This window comes from Chlamydotis macqueenii, chromosome 3, assembly GCF_036417535.1.
Source record: "Chlamydotis macqueenii isolate bChlMac1 chromosome 3, bChlMac1.mat, whole genome shotgun sequence".
Lineage (NCBI taxonomy): Eukaryota > Metazoa > Chordata > Aves > Otidiformes > Otididae > Chlamydotis > Chlamydotis macqueenii.
In genome coordinates, this window is record NC_141558.1 from 127356674 (window position 1) to 127379013 (window position 22340).

Here is a 22340-nt window from a genome sequence, read left to right on the forward strand (position 1 = left end):
CTCTGGGTGAGATGAACTGCAGGACCCTTACTGCCAGTGTGGATAGAGTGAGCAAAGGGACAGATAGAGGTGGGTAACTCTGGTGTTCCAGCCACCTCCTGCAAGGGAGTCTTGCTGACAGTGCTTGAATAAATTCTGTTGCTTCGCTTTTTAAACACTTAGAACAAACATCTAAATGCCTAATAAATTGTATGCTGCAACTGTAAGATACAGTTTAAGCAGTAAATTATAAAACTTTAACTTTTATAAGTTTTGATTTATTATTTAAAAAAGAGAGACCTAAGACATGCCCCATGTGATTTTACTTTAAGAAACAAAAAAAAATCCCCAGCACTACAATGGAAAGGCTACCAAAAAGACAGGCAAATTTGCTAATGCCTTTGACTGTATCGAAGCATGCAGAGGAACACACTTTTATGGTATCTCAACTCTTAAAAACGGAGAACCCAAAACCATGCACTACGACCAACCGTAGAAGATTTGCATGGGCTGCCATCAACTTTTTGGAGACTGTGCTGACTACGTGAGGTGCCCGGGCTGTGGTAGCTGCGTGGCCACTGTATGTCCCCATGCGCCTCCGTATGGCCCCGTGTCACAAAGAGGCAGTGATGCGGAACCCGCCTGGTGCTTGTGAGCTTGCCTGGCCACACCTTGGTATCCCGGAAAGCAGGCCAGCAAAAGCTAGTTGGACTGAGCTGGCCTTCGGGATAGCTCGGCTCCTTCCTTTGCTACTTGTGTGGCTAGTCTTTTCCAACCGCTTATCGTTTACTGTCCGCTTCTCCTCAACTTCCATCCTCTTCCAAAGGCGATTATCATTTGACTTTCAGGACAGATAGGGGAGAAAAGCATAGGTTGGTCTAGACCTTCCAAGGTGCAGGCTGAGCTAGTACACCCTTATAGGCTGGCCAGATAAGCATATGGGGAGAGTTCCAGTTTGCTAATTGTTATTTCTTTACCGTATCCAAGGATAGTGAAGTGGGGGAGGGGACAGTGTAGTCTGAGGCATTGGGCTGATGACAAGAGGCCCATCCTGAGTGAAGCGGTAGGCAGGGAGAGAGAAAAGGAGCACAGCAAAGGCAGCTGTTAAAGTAATGGCCGAAAGCCGGCCCCTCCTGCGTACAAGGTGGGAAAGTGTGGGCTGGAGAACCAGAGGGCTCTGCTGCTAACCCTGGCAACAGGCAAGCAGCAGGTCCTCGTCAGAGAAGGTGACACGCAGTACAGTCTTTCAAAAGGGCCTTCATCACTGCTGTCAACTGAATTCCCATGACAGGGACAGTAGGGCTGTCAGCCTGTAGCTCTGCTGCAGTTCCAAGTACCACTGAAACACTTTTGATGGTGGTTGCTGTTCTGTGGGTTGCTGTTTTAAATCATTTTCCTGAGGTGCAATCATTTCTTTGCAACCAGGTGACGGGACTGGCACTGATCTTCTCTTTCTGCAGCATGTCCTTTGTCCTCCAGAGCTTTCCCCTCTGTTCCTGAGAGGAGCGATGGCTGCAATGGGAAACGACTCCTGTGAGTAACAGCCTCACCCGCAGGCTTGGACTTTGTGAGTCCCCAAAGGCAACAGACGTAGCTGGTGCCCGATCCCTGAATGCTGATGTGCTGACCAGCCTAGCGTGAATTCTGGGGCATTTCCTGAGAGCAACCATGCTTCTGGGTTGGAGGTTCTAGCTGGTTGTCCTGCGTGCTCCTGTACAGAACTCGACTTTGACCATATGCTTTCGTGCAACAATATCGTCTCATCTCTTTTCAAATGTCATTTCCCTGCAGTTGTTGTGGAGGGAATGGCTCCTCCACAAAGAATCCTCTTTCCTCCGGAGAAGATTTGCATGGGCTGGCAGCAAAGACAGAGAGCTGGAGCAGGACTCAAGAACCTGGGCAATACATGCTTCCTGAACTCCGTCCTGCAGTGCCTGACGTACACACCCCCTCTGGCCAACTACCTGCTCTCTCGGGAGCACAGCCGGTTGTGTGAGTGCTTTTATGAACATCTCCTTGTAAATCTGTTGGGCACTTCCCAAGGAGTCCCACAATCTGGAAGCTGATGGAGGAGAAAAGCAGCCCCTTCTCTGGCCATCGCCCAACTTGGTGTTCTTTGGACACTCAAGCCTAGAAGCCACTTGTCGTATCTAGGTGTGTTCATCTTCAGAGAGCCACCTCTTCCTAGCCCTGGGTCTTGGTCCCTATCCCTGCAAGTTATACTCTCCTTGCTTATTGCACAGAAAACTTCTGTCAGTTTAGCATCCCTCTGCAGAACGTTTTCTACGCACGAAAATGTCCCGGGCTTGTTGGGACATTGGCACCCTGGGAGGAGAGGGGCGGAGACTCTTCTTGTAACTTCATGATCTCCGTTAGGTTTCCCATCGCTATGGACATTTTGCTAACCTGAGAAGCTTACTTCCGCCCTCCCTGTTCAGGTCACCAGCAAGGCTTCTGCGTGATGTGCAGAATGGAACAGCACGTTACCAACGTCTTGCATTCCTCAGACAGTGCCATCAGGCCTTTGGCACTCGTCAGTGTTCTCACAAGTAAGTAATTTCAGGTGCTTTGACATGTTTTCTTCCCTTCTTGTAGGACAGAACTACTAACTTCTTCTTTCTTAGGAATAGGAGAACACTTCAGGTTTGGAGTACAGGAAGACGCCCACGAGTTCTTACACTGTACTGTCAATGCCATGCAGAGAGATTGTCTGACTGGAAGCAGCAAGTAAGCAGAAGCAAGTTACCTTTTCAGTGTTCATGAGCCCTTTGGACTCCTTGATGTCCTCCCATCAAGGAAAAGCTTACACCCAGTGCTTTCAGACAAAGCAAAACTCTTGGAGGAGATAACTGTCTGCCTTTCCATTTGTTCCCAGCTTGGACATCTCTTCTCAATCAACTACCATCATTCATCAAATATTTGGGGGCTTTCTGAGATCCAGAGGTACTTTCCCACAGCTATTGCTCTCCTTGCAATTGTCTGTGCCCTTCTGTCTGCCTGTGACAAACAGCTGATCATGTGACTGGCATAGCAGGTATGAAGAGTGCCTACCAACACGGTCAGTCGACCTCCTCTATCGCTGAGCGTTTTGTTTTGCCTTCCAGTCGCGTGCTTGAGCTGCAAAGCGGTTTCCAACTCGTACGAGGCCTTCCTGGATATGCCTTTGGCTATAGAAGTAAGAGGGTTTGTAACTGTGATTCAAGACGTTCCAAGGCCCCTGTAGCTTTCCAGAATCAAGGCAGTTGTCTTAAAAAACGTATACTGCAAACACAAGAGAGCTTGCTGGTGGGGGGGAAGCGGAATGGACGGTGTCCTTCTGGTGCGGCCATGGCAGTGGTCTCCCTGGAGGTGCTGGCTTTAAGCTGGACAAGCACGCATTGTCCTCGCTGCACCCTTGACACACTCTCATCCTTGTTCCCTTTGCCCTCCCTCAACACCCAGTCTGACTCCCAGGCTGATGGGTTGTGTTGTCTTCATTATTGATGACCCTGCACACCATCGGTAGCCGAACCGTGCGGTGCCTCAGAGAGGTAGCTCTTGATAGCCCTGGGAATCCCTGGGAATGGAGGAAAATGTGCATCACCATATCCTCCTTCTGCCACCTGCTGGACGCTGCTTGTGGGTTGACAGTGGGTCTCCTCAGCATCAGCTACCTGGCTCTCCTTGTCTGCTCCTAGTAAGTGTTTGGGCGAGGGCGCAAACACCTACCGCAGCTCAAGGCTCTCCTTTCTCACTCCTCCAGGCAGCCTCGTCTCTCATCGCAGCTCTGGAGGACTTTGTGAAACCCGAGCAGCTGGATGGTGAAAACTGCTTTAAATGTAGCCAGTAAGATGATTACTAACGACATAGTAATACTAGAGCCTACGAGAAGGTGCTCCATGTCATCGAGCATAAGTTATCTTTTCACATTGGTTAGATGCACGAGAATGAGACACGGACGGTTTTTAGTATGGCCTTATGGTACTGAATAGCCTTAAAATCACGTAAGGATGTGTGAGAAGATGTGAGAGCTTGTCTGGCCTTCTGGGGCGGAGAAAGGGTGCATTTCAGCAGCTGGCTCTGTGCTTGGTTTCAAGGTGTGACAAGATGGTTGCCGCCTCCAGGAGGTTTACAATCCATCGCGTGCCCAAGATTCTCACGGTGTGTCTGAAGAGGTTTGAAGCTTTCACCGGCAGGAAGATCAGCAAGGTGTGTACGCAATTGGAGTGCAACCTTCTTTTCCTGGAGCAGGAGATCTCTCAAAGCAGCAGGCTCTTTCAGAAGCTCTCGTGTTCATGAGCCCCAAAGATGCATTTATACCCCTCTGGCCCCTGGTCTTGGAAGGCTATTTCATCTGGTATTTCAGGATCATTTGTGAGCCCTCTTTGTCCCTCCATAGTTTGTGGAGTATCCCGAGTACTTGGATCTTCGGCCGTACACATCTCAGACAGCTGGAGAACCACTCCTCTACTCCTTGTATGCTGTCCTGGTGCATAGCGGTGGCAGCTGCCATGTAGGACACTATTTCTGCTACACAAAGGTAAAGAGCGACTTCCTTCCTAGCAAGGGAAAAATGTGTCCTGGGGAAGACAAACTCTCATGCTAGTGTTACCGGCAGCCCAGGTTTTGGGGGAGAAGGTCTCCTTACCAGCTGGATTGGATTTGTTTTGACGTACTCTTGGTTCTATAGTTTTTCTGCCTGGGGTTTTGTGGGGAAGCCACCTGCAGATACCAATGCCTTCTTTGCAGGCCAGCAATGGGCTGTGGTACAAGATGGACGATGAGAATGTGGTTCTTCACAACATCAACACAGTTCTCAGGCAGCAAGCCTATTTACTGTTCTACGTCAGGTAATGACAAGCGTCAAACTGTGCTCACAATACGTTTCCTTTTCGTGGTGTTGCTCTTCTTCTTCACCTCATCTTCCTGAGTGTTTCTGTCATAGGAGACAAAGACTACCTGCATTGCTCAGTGCCGAGGTCTTGCTCTGACAGGGGCGGACCTGGTGGGAAGACCTCAATCAAATTTTTATTTGTAGTCTTGCTTATGTCTTCTCTTTGTCATAGAAACCACCCCAAGAAAATGACTGAACCCCGGAGGAGACTGTAAGAAAGGCCCTAAATGCAGATAAATTGTTTCCCTGCAGGTGCTCTGATTTGAAAATTGAAGAAAGGGCTTCTCCCTCACCGGCCCCATCACATGCCCGTTCCTTCCTCAGCCAATGGGCAGCCGGCAGCAAGCAGGCGGGACCTGTGGGACCCCAGGCTCTGCCTGGTAGGACTAAGGTACGTCTGAGGGAGGTGGGTCTGGGCACCAGATGGACACTGAGTTTCTTTCTGGGTCCTTGGCATTGCTCTCGTTGCCCTCCAACACTGCAACTTTCTTCCCAGTTGCAACGCTGCTCCCTCTCAAAGCATCCCGCCTAGATCCATCCCGTTTGTGCGCCTTTGGCCCTTCTGCCTTTGCAGCCCTCCAGGAGAGCTTTTGGGAGGCCCTTAGCTGTCCCCTCACACCCACTGTTCTGGTCCTCTCAGGAGGAAAAAGCAGGATGTTTTCACTGCTCTCTTTGCAGGACATGGCGGTGGGCATGGAGGACTCTCCAGAGGACAGCAGCTCCTCCACAACAGCCAGCACCAGCCAGCTAAGCTGGGCAGCTGCACAGGAGGCATCTGCAGGCTGGCCATGCCCCCACCTGGCCACACAGGCTCAACATGGCCTCCTGGTCCATTGCCAGCCATGGGACCGTGTGCTGCACGCTGTGCAAGAAGACGGCAAGAAAGAGGAGCATGCTTTGAGCCCTTCTTCTTGCTGCCAGAGGAACAGGGCCAGGGAGAGGGCCTGGAGCAGATCACCGCAATGGGGCAGGGATCTCTACAGCAGGTTGCTGGTCAGCATGGACTACGAGCATTCAGCAGGGAGGAGGAGAAATAGTCCTCCTAGCCATCTCCGTGCTCGCAGGCATGACACAGCTCCAGGACTGTCCAACGGCAGCTTCCGGTTGGCCCCCATGGACGGTGTTGCTTGGGAGCAAACCCTGCCAATGCAGAGTCAGTGGGGCACATCCCTGCAGTGGGGCTATGATCTCCACAGCCGGTGTGTGGAGTGCAGAGACTACAACCCGTTAGTGAGCAGGAGGAAGAGGAAGTGGAGAACAAGTCCTCCACACTGTGCCCAGGCCCCAGGGGATGATATAGCACCAGGACCCTCCAAAGCCAGCTCGAAGTGGGCTCCTGCACCCAGGGCTGCCAAGGAGAGCACTCAGCTGAAGCAGAGAAGGTGGAGCAGATCCCTGCAGCGGGGCTATGATCTCCGCAGCCGGTTCGTGGAGCACACGGACTACCAGCCGTCAGCCAGGAGGAGGAGGAGCTGCACAACAAGTCCTCCCCATTGTCCCTGAACCTCAAGGGAGGATGCAGCTCCAGAGCCCTTCAACGCCAGCTCCAAGTCGGGTCCTGACCCCAGGGCTGCTCAGGAGCAAACTCAGCTGAGGCAAGAGAGAGTACAGCAGATCCCCGCGGCAGGGCTGTGATCTCCACAGCCACTTTGTGGACACTACGGACTATCCATGTTCCACTTTTGGGATCAACTTGCAAAAATAACACTCGTTTGGTACCAACAGGTAGAAAAGCAAAAGCCAGAATTAAAACCACTTGTTGGCATTGCGTATGTAATTTCTGAGGTGTTTTCTTCCCTGTAGCTTTTGTGGCAGTTGCTGGAAATACCCAGTGTGGGAGATTTATGTCTTGGGATCTGGAAAGCAGTGTGCTTGCCTGTGCCCATCTTGCAGTCTCTTCATTCTAAATATGGAATTCAAGTCAACCTCAGGGAAATGGGCTGGATGAGCCGACAGGGAGGGGGACTTGACACCGGATAAACGTCCAGGCCCAGAGGGTGCTGCTCAGCGGCACCAAGCGTAGCGTGAGGCCAGTAACTGGTGGTGTCAGCCAGGGATCGGTACTGGGTCTCATCAGCGTGCAGAAATTCTGCTCTGAGCCATGGAGGATGCAAGGCTGGCGATTCTGTGAAAGGGATGCCTAGAAGAGGATCCAGCCACCAATGCTGCCCCCCCTCAGGCGGCCATCGACAGCTCCAGCAGGAAGCTGCAGCCCGTGGAGAGGAGCCCAGGCCGCAGGAGGCTCCTGGAGGAGCTGCGGTCCGTTGTGTGAAGCATTTCAGTGGTGGTCCGAGTAGGGCCACTCTGGGCAATTACAAGCTGCACACAGCCGTGGGAACGCGACCTTGGAGAGGGGAGCTAGGAGGGTTGTTATCTCAGAGAGGGGAGCTAGGAAGGTAGTTCTTGAGCAGGATGTTGTATCCGGGAACAGCTGTTCGCCTTTCTACTACGTCGTTTTGTTTGGTTTTTTTTCCTCACCTCCCTTGAGGTGGTGTCAACAAAGTTCTGGCTTGTTTCTCAAGCCAAGTGGCAACCAAGGCAGGAGACTGTTGGCCCCTGCCCGGCCTGTGGCTCAGCTGCACCCAGCAGCCAGGAACGGTGGGGAAAGGGTCTGTGCTGCTCGTACCAGGGGTGCCCTGAACCGGTGCTACACTGGGGGTAACTGTTTTGGGCTGCTGATCAGAGCCTCCTCAGCTGCCTCTGGCCCAGCTCACCTTGCCTTCTCCTCAGCCTGCTTGGGCCTCTGCCCCTCGGGCCCCAGGCCGGCTGTAACTGACAGGCCACCCTCTGGCTCTGCTGATTGGCTCTGCTGTGGCCAATGGCACAGCTGTTGCCAGGCTGCCAGTGAGAGCCCGGGCCTCCCCTCACCAGCAGGAAGATCAGGGGATTCACAAAGTCCAAGCATGCGGGTGAGGCTGTTACTCACAGGAGTCATTTCCCATTGCAGCCATCGCTCCAGTTACGTCATGGTAAAAGTCGGCGTCGCTGTTGCGCCTCCCCGGTGGGCACAGAAGGGCCTCCCGGAGCTCCCCGGAGGTGGGGACGCATCTGTCTGTATTATAGGGTGAGCGGTGACTCGTCCGGAGGGCAGTGTCAACCAAGGGCTGTTAGACGGTGTGCGAGACCGAGGTGGCTGAGGCAGTGAAGGGGCGAAGCACGGTGGCTGTAGTAGCCGGCACTCTAGCGCTGGAAGGCTGGGGCAGCGGCAGACGGCCGAGGAGGCGTGCGGAGCGTGTCCACAGCTCCCCCAGCCCCCAAGAGCCTGATGATGTGGAGCGGGCGAGGCGGCGGCACTGCTGCCTGCTGGTTCTCCGTTTTCCCCCGTGTAAACCCCACGTGGGCGGCCAGCGGGGTGCAGGGTCTCCCGGCTTGCCGGGGTCTGGAGGGCTCGGTGAAGGGACTGCATAGCATGGGCCAAGGTGGTGGCACCTCGTCCCCAGTTTCCCTGGGGCATGTGTTTCCCCACGGGGCAGGGCGAAGACCGGTGGCCAGCAGCGCTTGATCGGCACTCGAACGCTGAAAAGTCCGGGGGGGCAAGGCCTGCTGTGGCTTCCCCCGGGCTCCCCGGCAAGGTCCCCTTCACGGGGACGGGCGGTGGTGGCGGCACCTCGCCCGCTTTTTTTTTTTTTTCCCTGTCACTCTGGCCTTAAGCTGGAAGCCCGCGAAGCAGGGCAGATCGAGACCAAACGCAGATGGCCCCGGCGGCATGTGGAGCCCGCCTGCAGCTTCCCCTCTAAGAGCCCAATGACGGTGCGGGCGAGGCGGCGTCACCTCGCTGTCTTTTTTGCTGGCGTGAGACAAGCCCGGGCAGCCCGTGGCATCTGGCCTGCCCCGGCTTTGCCAGTTGGCCCTGAGGGCTCGGCAATGGGACTGCGTAGCGCCGGCGGTGGGTGTCAGCTGGAAACCGGTCCTTTTGTTTTTCCGCTCATTTTCTGGCCTTAAGCTGCCCGCCGGACCCCGTGGCCAGCAGCCGCGGGCAGACGGGACGGCCGGGGAACATGGAGCCTGCCGCAGCTTCCCCCGGCCCAGGAGAAGCCTGGCGGCGGCACGGGCAAGAGGGGGGACGGTGCCTTGCCTTCCTTTTCCTCCGGCCCTAAGCTGGAGCCCGCCAAGCGGGAAAGAGGCACGGTGGTGGCCAGCAGTTAAATGCAGATGGACCCGGGGTGTCGAGCCTTCAGTGGCTTTCCCCATCTCCCCAATACCGGGCAATGGCACAGGTTTGAGACTCTGTGCCACCTGGTTTTCTGTGTGGTACTTTTTTTTCTTTTTTTCCCACCCCACACTTCTCACTTCTCATAATGCCAGGAAACAGATGATACAAAAAATTTGGAAGCAGTTATGACTTGTAAAAAATAAGCTATTCCATCTTCTCCAATGAACGGTGTTTGACCTTATTAAATACTGAAAAGCAAGAAAAAGATTATAGGTGGTGGTCTCTATTTATTACTCCCTCTTCTTTAGATAGAGAAGTAGCTGGAAACACTAAAGGAAATAAAGCTGGGGCTAGTAAATCCCTAAATCTTACAAATAAAAGAAGTTAAACAGAACAGGTAACACTACATTAGGACAAAAAGTACATCCTGCAGAATGATAGCATGCCACCTGCAGCAGCTAATCAAATCTAACTCTTCATGTTGTTTTTATTTTTCATCTCAAAGGCTGTCATTCTTCCCTGGGGTCTCAGCCTTCCAGGCCCGCCTTACACTCGGTGGCTCCTCCTTTTCTGCTGGCGTTGCAGCATCACGAACCGGGTGAGGATTCGTTACTGGAGTGGGGGAGGCCGTTTCCGTAACTGCAGAAAACGGAATGCCTGCTGTGTGTAAAGGGGCCGGTAGATTAGCCCGACTACAACAGTAAAAAAGTTGCGGTGCTGCTCTCCCAGCTCTTGCCGGGAGGGCAGAGATAAGGCGCGGCGCGGGGGAAAGGGGCGGCCCGCTGGGGCTGCTCGAGCAGAGGAGGCCGCTTTCCGGTACTGCGAGACCGCCCGGTTCCGAAGGGACGATAACGCCCAGGGAACCCAGCTGGCAGCCCCTCGGGGCTGCGGCTGTCCCGGGCCTGGCCCCCGGGCCCTGCTTGGGGTGTCCCCCGGAACCGCCGTCCGAGCGCAGCCCGGCCCCGCCGCTTCCGCTGCCGCCCGTCCGTGGCGGAAAGGGCCGTGTGCGGCGGAGCGCTTCCGGGGCGGCGGGGCCGGCGGGAGAAGCGGCGGCAGCATGACGACGCTCCGCGCCTTCACCTGCGACGACCTCTTCCGCTTCAACATGTGAGCGCCGCCCGCCCGCCTCTCCTCTCCTCTCCCCGCTCCCGCCCGGCCCCGGGGAACGCGCTGGCGGCTCCCCCTTCCCGCCGCCGCCCCCTCCCCTCTCCACCCCTCTCCCGGGGGAGCTCGGGGCGGCCCTCGGCCGGCGGGCGGGTCCCGGGCCCGTGGTGAGCGTCGCTCTCCGCCCCCCCGCAGCAACCTGGACCCGCTGACGGAGACCGTATCCTTCCCGCTGCCGCCGGGGAGGGGGCGCGGGGCCGCGGCGACAGCTTGCTCCTTAACCGAGCGCCGCAGTACGGGACACCCTTCTACCTGCAGTACCTGGCCCACTGGCCCGAGTATTTCATCGTCGCCGAGGCGCCCGGCGGGGAGCTGATGGGTTACAGTGAGTGCGGTGCGGTGCGGCGCCGGGCTGGCCGGCGCGGCCGTCCCGCGGCGTTGCGTGTTTGGGGGGGGATAGCGCGGGAGCTTTTCGTGCTCTTCGCGTTTTCCAAATAGCTGGCGGGGAAGAGGAGCCTTGTGTAGCATCTTCCCGCTTCATACGTGTCTGAGGGTGTCCACAGGCCTCGCAGCAGCAGTTTCTGGTTTGACGTGCCCAGCGCAGCAGGGACTGCGGTAACCTCCGCCCAGGGTCGTGCAGGTGAACGCGTGTGCGCCTTTCTGCCATCCTGGAACTGGGCCCCTGCACCCCGCGCTGGGCTCGCGCGCTGTCAGCCATCAGGGAGTACAGATGCTGGGCTGGGGTTTTGCATGGGCCTGCGAGGGAGAGCTCTGGGTCTGGATGTCAGTTGCTTCTTTGCCGTGGAATACTTGTGTTTCTCAGAAATTATTCCAAATAGAGCTGGTGGTCTGTTTATTCCTTCCAGCATTTGCTGTGCAGAAGGTTTCTCTGTACCCACCACATCAGTTGCTTATTAGCAGTGACTGGGATGTTTATGGGAGTCCCGTGTGGAAGTATGGAATACTCGAGTGAACTAACACTGGTTTGGCTCTGTGTAGAAAGGAGAGGAACTGTAAAGAAGCCCCCCAGAACAATGTCCCTCTTTTTTTATTTTCTTTTTTTTTTCCCCCTCCCTTAAACATACTGTGTTTGCAAGCCTTAGCTTTCTGCTGCCAGCTTGGCAAAATGTCCCAAGCTCTGTTCTCTCTTGGTCACCAAAAGTCTCCAGTAGTTGTCGGGATGGTGAATTAGCTTTGGGCCTCTAGCCCTCCGTTCCTCCGTTACTTTAGTCAGGTCTTGAATTCAGCTCAGGGAAAGACTCATGAGACTTGCTCAAAACTCGGATTTGGAAGTCATTCCTCAAACAATGAATTTGCAAAAAAAGTTTTGTTTTGTTTTGTTTGTTTTTTTTTTACACTGGTCAAGAGACCACTGTAATACTTGAGCAAAATGACATTTTTAATGGTTGCTGAATCGGAGCAATAACATAGAGATCCCTCTCTGAGCCTTTACCACTGTCATTGCAATGTTTGTTTCTACGCTGTTTGGTTCTTTTGTAAAGATGTACAGCTGTGGGTGGTGCATCATTCCAGAGGCGCTACCGCGCTGATGCTCTGTATGTTCACAGTCATGGGTAAAGCGGAAGGCTCTGTGGCTAGGGAAGAATGGCACAGACACGTTACTGCTCTCTCTGTTGCACCAGAATTTCGACGGCTGGGTTTGGCTGCTAAATTGATGGAACTACTGGAAGAAATTTCAGAAAAGTGAGTACTATGCTTATCTTTACATTTGTCTTTTAAAGTGATCTTTCTACAGATGCATGTCTGTGGCATAGATATTTGATTTGCATGAAACAGACCCAGAATTTTGCGTTGAGTAGTGTTCTGATTTGCTGAAATTCCCCATAGCTGGAGAACAAGAATTATGAATGTTGCTTGGTGGTTTAAAATCTCAGGGTTTCTCTGAAAGCTGCCTTGCTAGGATGAGTCGGAAGTAGCCTGAATTCCAATAGAGATACTATATAAAAGATCCTTTTCTTGGCAGGAAAAGAGCTTCACTAAGCATCAGCACTGTTTCCCACAGGGTCTCCAACATAGGTGTTCAGTAATCGTGGGCTTTGTGCAATTCCCTCAGGCACAAGCTTGGAGCAATTTTGTACGGCAGAGAGAATCTGAGCTTAGTTTTCATCTCGTGTGTGGTTACGTGTACCCGCACAAACTTTAATTTAGCGTCAAATGAACCCACAGGGAAATGTCCCCACCTCATGCTAATAGGGCAACAGCACTGTAGTTGGTAAAATCAGAAAATAGTATGATTTTCTGAAAAATCTGCCTTGTGAGGAGAAGGACTGTCTCCTGTTAGGCAACTGAATTTTGTGGCTGATTCCACTGCCCCACCTATGCACTTTGAAGGAGGTGCTCCTTAAGCCGATGCAATCTAAAATGTGGATTTTATAGAATCATAGAATGGTTAGGGTTGGAAGGGACCTTCAAAGGTCATCTAGTCCAACCCCCCTGCAAGGAGCAGGGACATCCCCAACCAGATCAGGTTGCTCAGAGCCTCATCCAGCCTGGCCTTGAACGCTTCCAGAGATGGGGCCTCCACCACCTTTCTGGGCAACCTGTTCCAGTGTTCTATAACTCGCATCGTAAAAAATTTTTTCCTAATTTCTAATCTAAATCTACCCCCCTCTATTTTAAAACCATTACCCCTTGTCCTATCGCAACAGGCCCTACTAAACAGCCTTTCCCCATCTTTCTTGTAGGCCCCCTTGAGGTACTGGAAGACCGCGATCAGGTCTCCCCGGAGCCTCCTCTTCTGCAGGCTGAACAGCCCCAACTCTCTCAGCCTGTCCTCATAAGAGAGGTGCTCCAGCTCTTTTATCATCTTCGTGGCCCTCCTTCCGACCTTCTCCAACTGGTCCATGTCCTTCTTATGTTGGGGGCTCCAGAACTGGACACAGTACTCCAGGTAGGGTCTCACCAGGGCAGAGTAGAGGGGGAGAATCACCTCCCTAGACCTGCTGGCCACACTTCTCTTGATGCAGCCCAGGATGCGGTTGGCCTTCTGGGCCGCAAGGGCGCATTGCCTGCTCATGTTAAGCTTCTCATCCACCAGCACTCCCAAGTCCTTCTCCTCAGGGCTGCTCTCAATCCATTCCCCACCCAGCCTGTATTTGTGCCTGGGATTGCCGTGACCCAGGTGCAGGACCTTGCACTTGGCCTGGTTGAACTTCATGAGGTTGGCACGGGCCCACCTCTCCAGCCTGTCAAGGTCCCTCTGGGTGGCATCCCTCCCTTCCAGCGTGTCGACAGCACCACACAACTTGGTGTTGTCGGCAAACTTGCTGAGGGTGCACTCTATCCCACTGTCCATGTCGCTGACAAAGATGTTGAACAGGGCCGGGCCCAGCACAGACCCCTGAGGGACGCCAGTCGTGACCGGTCTCCACATGGACATTGAGCCGTTGACCACCACTCTCTGAGTGTGGCCATCCAGCCAACTCCTTACCCACCGAGTGGTCCGTCCATCAGACCCATGTCTCTCTAGTTTAGAGAGAAGGATGTCGTGCGGGACAGTGTCATAAGCTTTGCACAAGTCCAGGTAGATGATGTCAGTTGCTCGTCCCTTGTCCACCGATGCCGTCACCCCGTCATAGAAGGCCACCAAATTGGTCAGGCACGATCTGCCCTTGGTGAAGCCATGTTGGCTGTCACCAACCACCTCCTGGCTCTCCATGTGCCTTAGCATGGTTTCCAGGAGAATCTGCTCCATGACCTTGCCAGGCACAGAGGTGAGGCTGACTGGCCTGTAGTTACCTGGGTCTTCCTTATTCCCCTTTTTAAAAATTGGGGTTATGTTCCCTCTCTTCCAGTCATCGGGGACCTCACCAGACCGCCACGACTTCTCAAATATGATGGCCAGTGGCTTGGCAACTTCATCCGCCAGTTCCCTCAGGACCCGCGGATGGATCTCATCAGGACCCATGGACTTGTGCACCTTTAGGTTCCTCAGATGATCCCGAACCTGCTCTTCGAGTACAATGGGCGGTTCTTCATCCTCGCAGTCCCTGCTTGCACCTTCTACAGCTTGGGCGGTGGGACAGGAACTCTTGTTGGTGAAGACTGAGGCAAAAAAGACATTGAGAACCTCAGCCTTCTCCATGTCCTGGGTAACCAGGACACCAGTTCCCTTCTGGAGGGGGCCTACATTTACCCTGGACTTTCTTTTGTCCCCTACGTACCTATAAAAGCTCTTCCTGTTACATTTTATACCCCTGGCCAGATTCAGTTCTGCCAGGGCATTGGCCTTCCTTACCTTATCCCTGGCCACTCGCGCAGCCTCTTTGTAGTCCTCCCAGGCTACCTGTCCCCGCTTCCACCCTCTATAGGCTTCCTTTTTTACTTTCAGTTGGTCCAGGAGCTCCTTGCTCATCCACACCGGCCTCCTGGCCTTTTTGCCCGACTTGTTTTTCATCGGGATGCACCTCTGCTGAGCTTGGAGGAGGTGCTCCTTGAATATGGACCAACTTTCCTGGGCCCCTCTTCCCTCCAGGGCCGCCTCCCATGGCACTTGGCCCATCAGGTCCCTGAAGAGGCCGAAGTCCGCCTTCCTGAAGTCTAGGGCAGAGAGCTTGCCGTGTATTTTCCTTGCTGCCCCGTGGATCTTGAACTCCACCATGTCATGGTGGCTGCAGCCAAGGCTGTCCTTTACTTTAACATCCCCCACCAGCCCCTCCCTGTTGGTGAGTACAAGTTCGAGCATGGCACCCCTCCTTGTCGGCTCCTCTATCGCCTGCAGGAGGAAGTTGTCATCCACGCATTCCAGGAACCTCCTGGACTGCCTGTGCCCTGCCGTGTTGTCTCTCCAACAGATGTCAGGGTGGTTGAAGTCCCCCATGAGAACCAGGGCCTGTGACCGTGAGGCTGCTCCTATCTGCCTATAGAGCACTTCGTCCGCTCTATCCTCCTGGCCAGGCGGCCTGGAACAGACCCCTACCGTGACGTCCCCTGTCCGTCCCCATCCTCTAATCTTGACCCATAAGCTCTCTGTCAGCTCCTCCTCCATCCCCAGGCGGAGCTCCACACACTCCAGCCGGTTGCTGACGTAGAGAGCGACACCCCCTCCTCGTCTCCCCTTCCTGTCCTTTCTAAAAAGCCTATACCCCTCCATGTTGACGCTCCAGTCGTATGTGTCATCCCACCACGTCTCCGTGATGCCAATGAGGTCGTAGCCCTGCTCGTGTGCAAGCATCTCCAGCTCTTCCTGTTTATTCCCCATGCTGCGTGCATTGGTATAGAGACACTTCAGCTGGGCCCCCGACAAAGCCGACTTGCTGGCTGGAGTGACAGGGCTGCTATTGGATCACAGTTTAGGTTTATTTGCACTTTTCTGTGATCCTTCCTCAGCTTCTGGACCCTCGGTGCTGGCACTGGCGCCATGCTGACAGCAGTGGGCTGGACTGTGCTCCCTCTTCCCCAGCAACACCAGTTTAAAGCCCTCCGGATGAGCCTGGCAATATATATATGTGTATATATATATGTACATATAAAAAAATTCTTATGCTAAAATTGAGATTTTTTTTTTTAAATAATTTCTTACAGATATGAGGCTTATGTGGGTGTTTAGCTTGTCCTGTTCTTCCTGTTCGTAATTCTGAACCTACTGGCTAGTGTAGAAGAATGGTCGTGTGACAAAAATAAAATGGGATTTGTGCCTATACAGGATTTGTTCCTCGGTAAAGGAGTGCGCCTGTTGTTATTGCAGCGTGAAAGATGTTTGATTAGCGCACCACGTGATCAGACCTGTCTTGGTCTGATCACGAGTTAGGGGCTATTATTCAGAAATACGTTAATGTACTATTCCTTACTGTGCTTTCTTGTTTTTCATTTTTTTCAAAGAAAGGGTGGATTTTTCGTGGATCTTTTTGTGAGAGTATCAAATCAGGTTGCAGTAAAAATGTATAAGCAACTAGGCTACAGCGTGTACCGTACGGTATTAGAGTACTACCCTGCTAGCAGTGGAGAGCCAGATGAAGATGCTTATGGTAAGTACTTGTTCTGCCTCAAGCTGAATGGAAAGAGTCTCATGTCAAGGTTTCCTGGGCTTGCTTGTATGATTTTTTTTTTCTTTTTCCTTTTTTTTTTTTATGTGAAGCAAGTTCAGATAGTTGTTGATGAAGGGGATTTTGCATACTCCTTTAGATAGCTTTTCATACTGAAGATTACATCAGTTGCAAAACTTAACCTCGCAATTTACACATTTTGTAGCATCTGTGGCAAAATAAACTACAAAACAAGAATAAGTTAGTAAGTACAAAGACACTTATCCTGTAGGTAAGATGAAAATTAAAATGCAGTTTTTAATCTAATTTTTCTTTCTGAGGGGCCCACACCCAGTGGCTGGGCTTTTTGCTGATGTTACTTGGGGAAGGAATTACAGTGCTTTCCTCGTTTCTTCCCATAGCAGCGACTTGAAAGTTTGTTTTACTCAAATGTCTGACTACAAATTTAAAAGTGTCAGTGGTCAACAGTGGCAGAGAATTGGTTGGCCTTTTCAGCTTAAAAGCGAAGGAACATGGAAATTTAAGTATATTAACGTTAATTCTGTCAATAAAACTGAAGTACCAGCTGCTTCCTCTTTCTAGATCTTTCCTTAAAGTATTCTCCCCTCAGAGTTACACGACCATGCTGTGTATCTTTTCTGTTCTTGCACTGTTCATTTGATACGCAGGGGCTGCGGACAGACATCTACTGTTGCTGCAGACACCTTAAGTCACATTTTTGTCCCTTTAGCCTAGCATTTCCTTTCCATTTGGTTGAGTTTCATGCAGTGTTATATTCCAATTGATAATGTAGCCACTGAACATTAAGGTCATCAGACTATCAGAGTGCGTCCAGAGGAAGGCGACCAAGATTGTAAAAGATCTCGAGGGCAAGACTTACAGGGAGCAGCTGAGGTCACTTGCTTTGTTCAACTTGGAGAAGAGAAGGCTGAGGGGTGACCTCACTGCAGCCTACAACTCCCTCAAGGCGGGCAGCGGGGAGGGAAGGGCTGATCTCCATCTCTCTGGTGACCAGCAATAGGACACCAGGAAATGGAATAAAGCTGCATCGGGGGAAATTCACATTGGACATTAGGAAAAGACTGAGAGAGTGGTCAGTCACTGGAACGGGGTTCCCAGGGAAGTGGTCACGACACCACGCCCGTTAGAGTTGAAGGAGTGTCTGGACAATGTTCTTAGTCATATGGTTTAGTTTTAGGTAGTCCTGCAAGGAGCAGGCAGTTGGACTCGATGTTCTTTATGGGTCCCTTCCAACCTGAGATATTCTATGAAATCTTCTTGATTAAAAATGGTCTTATTGTAAGAGAAAATATGGCTTTGCACAATGACTGTCTTATTACAATAGCTTTTTTTTTTTTTTCTTTTGCCACAGATATGAGAAAAGCTCTTTCCAGAGATACGGAGAAGAAATCGATTATACCTCTGCCTCATCCCGTGAGACCAGAAGACATTGAGTAGCTGTAAGCTGTGATTCTCAGGCAACTCACTAAGAGCATCAGGTTCCTTCTCCCCCTAGCCCCCAAGAACTTATGGATAAGAAATCTTTGGGTTGATGTTTTTCACCATGGAATACCAGAAAGCAATACCGAGAAGCGTACTAATGCCACTTCTGTTGGTAATGTCTGCATACTGCTGCACTTTGCCCATTCTTTTTCCTCTCAAATATTGGACCGTGAGAGACTATTAAAATGGGATTACCTCGTGTATGATGTTTTCTTGTTTTTCCTTCAAACCAAAAATACCTGAGGTCAGTAATAATAAAAACTCTTTCTCTTGTTCATGACCAATGAAAGTAGCGTACAATACCCAAGAAGCACAGCAGGAAGAGGACCATGTAATAATACTTGCATAAAAGATAAACCTCTTATACACAATGTAGAAATGTCTTTCCCCCTTTCACGGCACAGGCGCAGTACTAAACGTGGTTCACTGTCGATTTGAAAAAGCCACACAACCAAGGCAGTCACGGCTTTCTGTCCACCCTGGACCAGGTTCAAGATCAATTCTGTGTTCTGGGTACCCATACACACCTTAACATGCTGCGTCCGCTGGAGTAATCTGCGGTAAAGGTTTCTTGTTTTCTCATACTCCTTTTGCTCAATTTCAAAGTCAATGTAGGATTTCCAAAGAACCTGCAAAAGAGAAGTCTCTCATTATGTTCACAGCATCTTCAAACAGCCCTATAACACTGAGATCACTGACATAATGCTTTTTTTTGTTTTCCCCTTGTTTTAATGGAGGAGCATGGATAAATGTGGAATTTGTAGCAATGAAATTCAGACATAAAAGTGTTGACTGTACAGATAGGATTAAGACTAAGTAATATCAAATCTTGTGCACATAATCCATTTAGCTTAGTCCTGTAAGCGTGTTTTATCGTGGGTTTTATAGTCCTGTGTACCCTGTCAAGAAAGACGGTAGCTTAGATGAGACACAGGCTAAGCCACTCTGGTAAGCAGTTCTGTTCAAGATGATAGACTGTTTACATTTTAATTAGCCACACTGTGTAATAAGTACTGTCGTTTTTTTTCCCAATTTTCTTCCATTCTTATATCCTGCTTTCCATCCCTTTTCCCTCTCACTTTCTGTCCAGTGTCCTGTCTCTCATCTTCTCTTACTCTGTCTGCTCCCCATCTGTATCCCATTCCCCATCACTATTCTGCTCTCTCCTTTCTCTCTTTTCTATCTTTTAAAAAAGTTTCCTGTGCCTTTATTTTCTTTTTTTTCACTTCCCCCATTCCTCTGTCTTGTGCCATGTCCCATTTCTGGGTCCATGGAAGTGACATTAGGAGTGACAGGTTGTCTGAAGCATGTCCCTCTGCCCATTTCTGTTTTCTGCATTCTCCGTCTCTTTGTCCCAATCTGCATCTCTCTCTGTTATCACGCAGTCCCTCTCCCCTGTTCTCTGTCCTACTTTTTCTCTCCATATGCCACATTCCCTGTCCCCATCTTTATTCTTCCTTCTTCCTCTCCTTTTTCTGTCCTTTTGTACTGCTCCCTAACCTTATTTCTTCCTTAATCTCAATGTCCTTTTCCCTGTACCTTTCTGTCTCTGCTTCTTAGTCCTCCTCCCTCGTCTTATTTCTATCTTTATAACCCTCTGTCCTGCTCGCCATCCCTCTCTCCCTCCATTCTTCTCTGCTGCTCCTTGCCCGTGTCTTTCTCTCCCCTCCCCAGTCATTATTTATCTCCCTCTGTCCTTGTCTCCCTCTTTGTCTCTCTGTCCCTCTCTACTGCTCTGTCCTGCTTGCTGCCCCTCTTTCTCTCATTCTGTCCCAGTGTCCTGCTCCCTGATCCTCTTTCCCACTGTTGCTGTATCCTTTTGTCTGTCCTCTCCTCACCCCTCACTCTGTTTCTCTCGTGCTCTCTCTTCCTTTTAAATTCTCTCTCTGTCCTGCTGCCCGTGCCATTGTTTCTTACAGCATCCCTCTGTCCTGCTCCTTGCCACTGTTGTTTTTCAGTTCCTCTCCTGTTGTGCTGCCCATCCCTGGTTTTAGTTCATCTCCATCTTGCTTCCTATTCTTATTTTTTTTCTGTCCTGCTCCCACTCGCTCTTTCTGCCTCTTCTCCTCTGTCCTTGCTGCTTCTTTATCTGTCTCTGTCCTGCTGCCTTTTTTTTCTCACTGTGCATCTGTCCTTCTTCTTGTCTGTGTCTTTCTCTTGCCATCCCGTTCCTTGCCTCATGCATTCTCACAATGCCCCCCTGTCCAGCTGGCTGCCACTTTTCTCCTTTCTTCTGATGTCCTGTGCCCTGCTCCTCATTTTTGGCAGCCTCCACCTCTGCCTAGCAGCCCAGCCCAACAGGAGCCAGTCAACCGACCATGCGAGACGAACATAGCTCTGGAAACGGCTGCCGAGGCATTCCAGGGGCTGGGGGAGCGTTGGCTGCACCTCACTTCTGGGGCTGAATAAACACTCGCCGTGTCCTTTGACTTTCCGGCTGCGTTTCTGCTCCCTGTGCCCGGGGCCAGGGGCTGTGAAGAGCCCATGGGAGGAGGTGATGCAGTGTGGGGGTCAGGCGATGGCCCCCAGTTCCTGCCGGGCTCCAGCTGTGGGCTGGGGCTGGAGGAGCCCCAGGTGCGGGCAGTGAGGGTGATGGAGGCGGCCCCTCCCTGTAAAGGGGTGGGTGCTGCTGGAGGGGCTGGTGCTGCCCTGCCCCGGGTGGCTGTGGAGGGGCCAGTGCGAGCCATGGGAGGACTTACTGGCTGTGGACAGGAGCTGCTGCAGCGGGAAGCTGGAGAGGCTGGTGAAAGGTAAGGAAGAAAAAAACAAATGCCGTCTGACTGGTATCTGCCTCCTGCTGCAGCCCAGAGGGAGCCTCCCTCTCCAGGTGAGGAAGAATTCCTCTTCGTAGCCGGCGGCAGGCCAGACTGGCAACATGCACCGCAGGGTCTGTATGCAACCGAAAGCGCAGGACAGGCACGTGTGTGCGCGTGAGGCTGTGTGTCCTCAAAGCCTCCTACTGTAAGAGTGTAAGACGCCAGTCTGTTCTCTTAAGTGGATGACAGTGAAGTGACCAGAGGTACAGAGGAGGAAGGGAGGGTGGGGTGAGAGAGAGAGAGAGAAAAACTCATCCAAACCGTCAAATTCTCGCAGCAGATCTGAGAGCAGGAGAAGCAATGGGTCCTGGACCAGCAGCGTTGTTTCATCCCTCTTCTGCATCCTCATCCCTCCCTGCCTCTCCCTCTCTTTCTCTCACTGCTGTAGGTTTTTTTTACTTCCCTATACCTCTCCCTCTCTCCTGCTACCTCTTTGCTTTATTTTTCTCTCTGCTGCCCATTTTTTTTCCATTTATCGGTCTGTCTTCCTATCACAATTTTCAAAATTTCTCCTCATCTGCCTTTTAGCCTTTCACAGTTCCCACCCCCCATCTCTCTATGTCCAGGTCCATGTCCCTGATTTTTCAGTTCCTCTCTCTCTGCCCTGTATCCTACATACACCTTTTCTTTCTTACATTAGATTAAGTTATTCCAGGTCCCTGTCCCTTTGTTTTAATTTCTTCCCTTTCTGTGCCATAGCCCACTTTTGTCTGTATCATTCTCTCTCTGTCTGGCTCCCTTGGTCCCTCCCCTTAGCTCTTTGAGGTTTTTTGGTATTTCTCCGCCCCCCCCCCCCCCCCCAACAACCCCTGCCCTCCTGTCTCATGCCCTCACTCCCCCCTCCACCCCTGTTCTGCCTCCCTATATTCCACCCTGACCCCCATAACCCCCTCTGCCTGCAGACCCTGGGGTGATGCCTGCCCCCCACCACCTGACACCTCCCACCTGCTTCCCTGCACCTCACTCCCATCTCAGTTGTTTTAATTGATAATTTGCAATTGTTTTCAGTTTTATCACTTGTCTTTCTGGGGGTTTATTGTTCTCTATTTGTTATTTTTTTACTCTTTTCCTCACAAGTGGTGGTGGTGGTTTGTTTCCTTTTAATTATTAAACTGTTTTCATCTCAACCCATGAGTTTCCTCACTTCCACCCTTCTCATTCTCTCCCCCTCCCACAAGGGCAGGGGCAGAAGACCAGCCCCAGCGGGGTGTATGTCATCCAGCCAGCAAGGTCACCCCCCCGCGTGGTGTGGTGCGACATGGACACCGAAGGCAAGGGCTGGACTGTTGTCCAGAGGAACTCTCATGACACTGAGATCACGTGGAAGCAATCCTGGACTACATACAAGTATGGCTTCGGGAATGTGCAGGGCGATCACTGGCTGGGCACCGAGTATCTGCACCTGCTGACGCAGCAGGGCACCTACAAAATCCGCTTCATCGTGCGGAACAAGGCCAACGTCACCCATTACGCCGAGTACGACATCTTCAGGGTGGAGAGCGAGGATAGCGGGTACCCGCTGAGGCTGGGCAGGTTTTCTGGTGATGGGGATGACTATCTGACCAGCTATCACCCCAAGAAGGGGGGCATACATGACAACATGAAGTTCAGCACGACCGACAGGGACCAGGACCAGTACAGCGGGAACTGCGCCAACAGCTACGGGGGCTGGTGGTATGACCGGTGCCAGAATGTCCTGCTCAATGCCAAAAAACACATCGTTTGGCCAGGATTCTGTGATAATGGCAACTGCACGTCCTCCCTCATCCTGGTCAAACCCACAGATGTGTGCTGACCGTGCCACAGTGCCCAGCCTCCTGGCAGTTTGTGGGAGTGCTGCCGTCCCCAGCTCAGTGCCCTGTTCCCGTGCCTGCCAACAGCCCTGTGCCAGCCCTGCTGCATGTCCT

General features: G+C 52.0%; 1 protein-coding gene and 1 pseudogene across 1 annotated transcript; both read left to right on the forward strand.

Moving 5' to 3' along the window:
* The first annotated feature begins 1829 nt into the window (after positions 1–1829).
* On the forward strand, positions 1830–3808 carry LOC147601513 (ubiquitin carboxyl-terminal hydrolase 42-like). The gene is made up of 6 exons (XM_086744428.1): positions 1830–1971; positions 2418–2528; positions 2604–2706; positions 2855–2922; positions 3084–3154; positions 3722–3808. The coding sequence occupies exons 1-6, from the start codon at positions 1830–1832 to the stop codon at positions 3806–3808; spliced, it is 582 nt and encodes a 193-aa protein (XP_086600554.1).
* Positions 3809–20492: 16684 nt separating this feature from the next.
* Positions 20493–22340, forward strand: LOC147601514 (fibrinogen-like protein 1-like protein pseudogene; annotated as a pseudogene).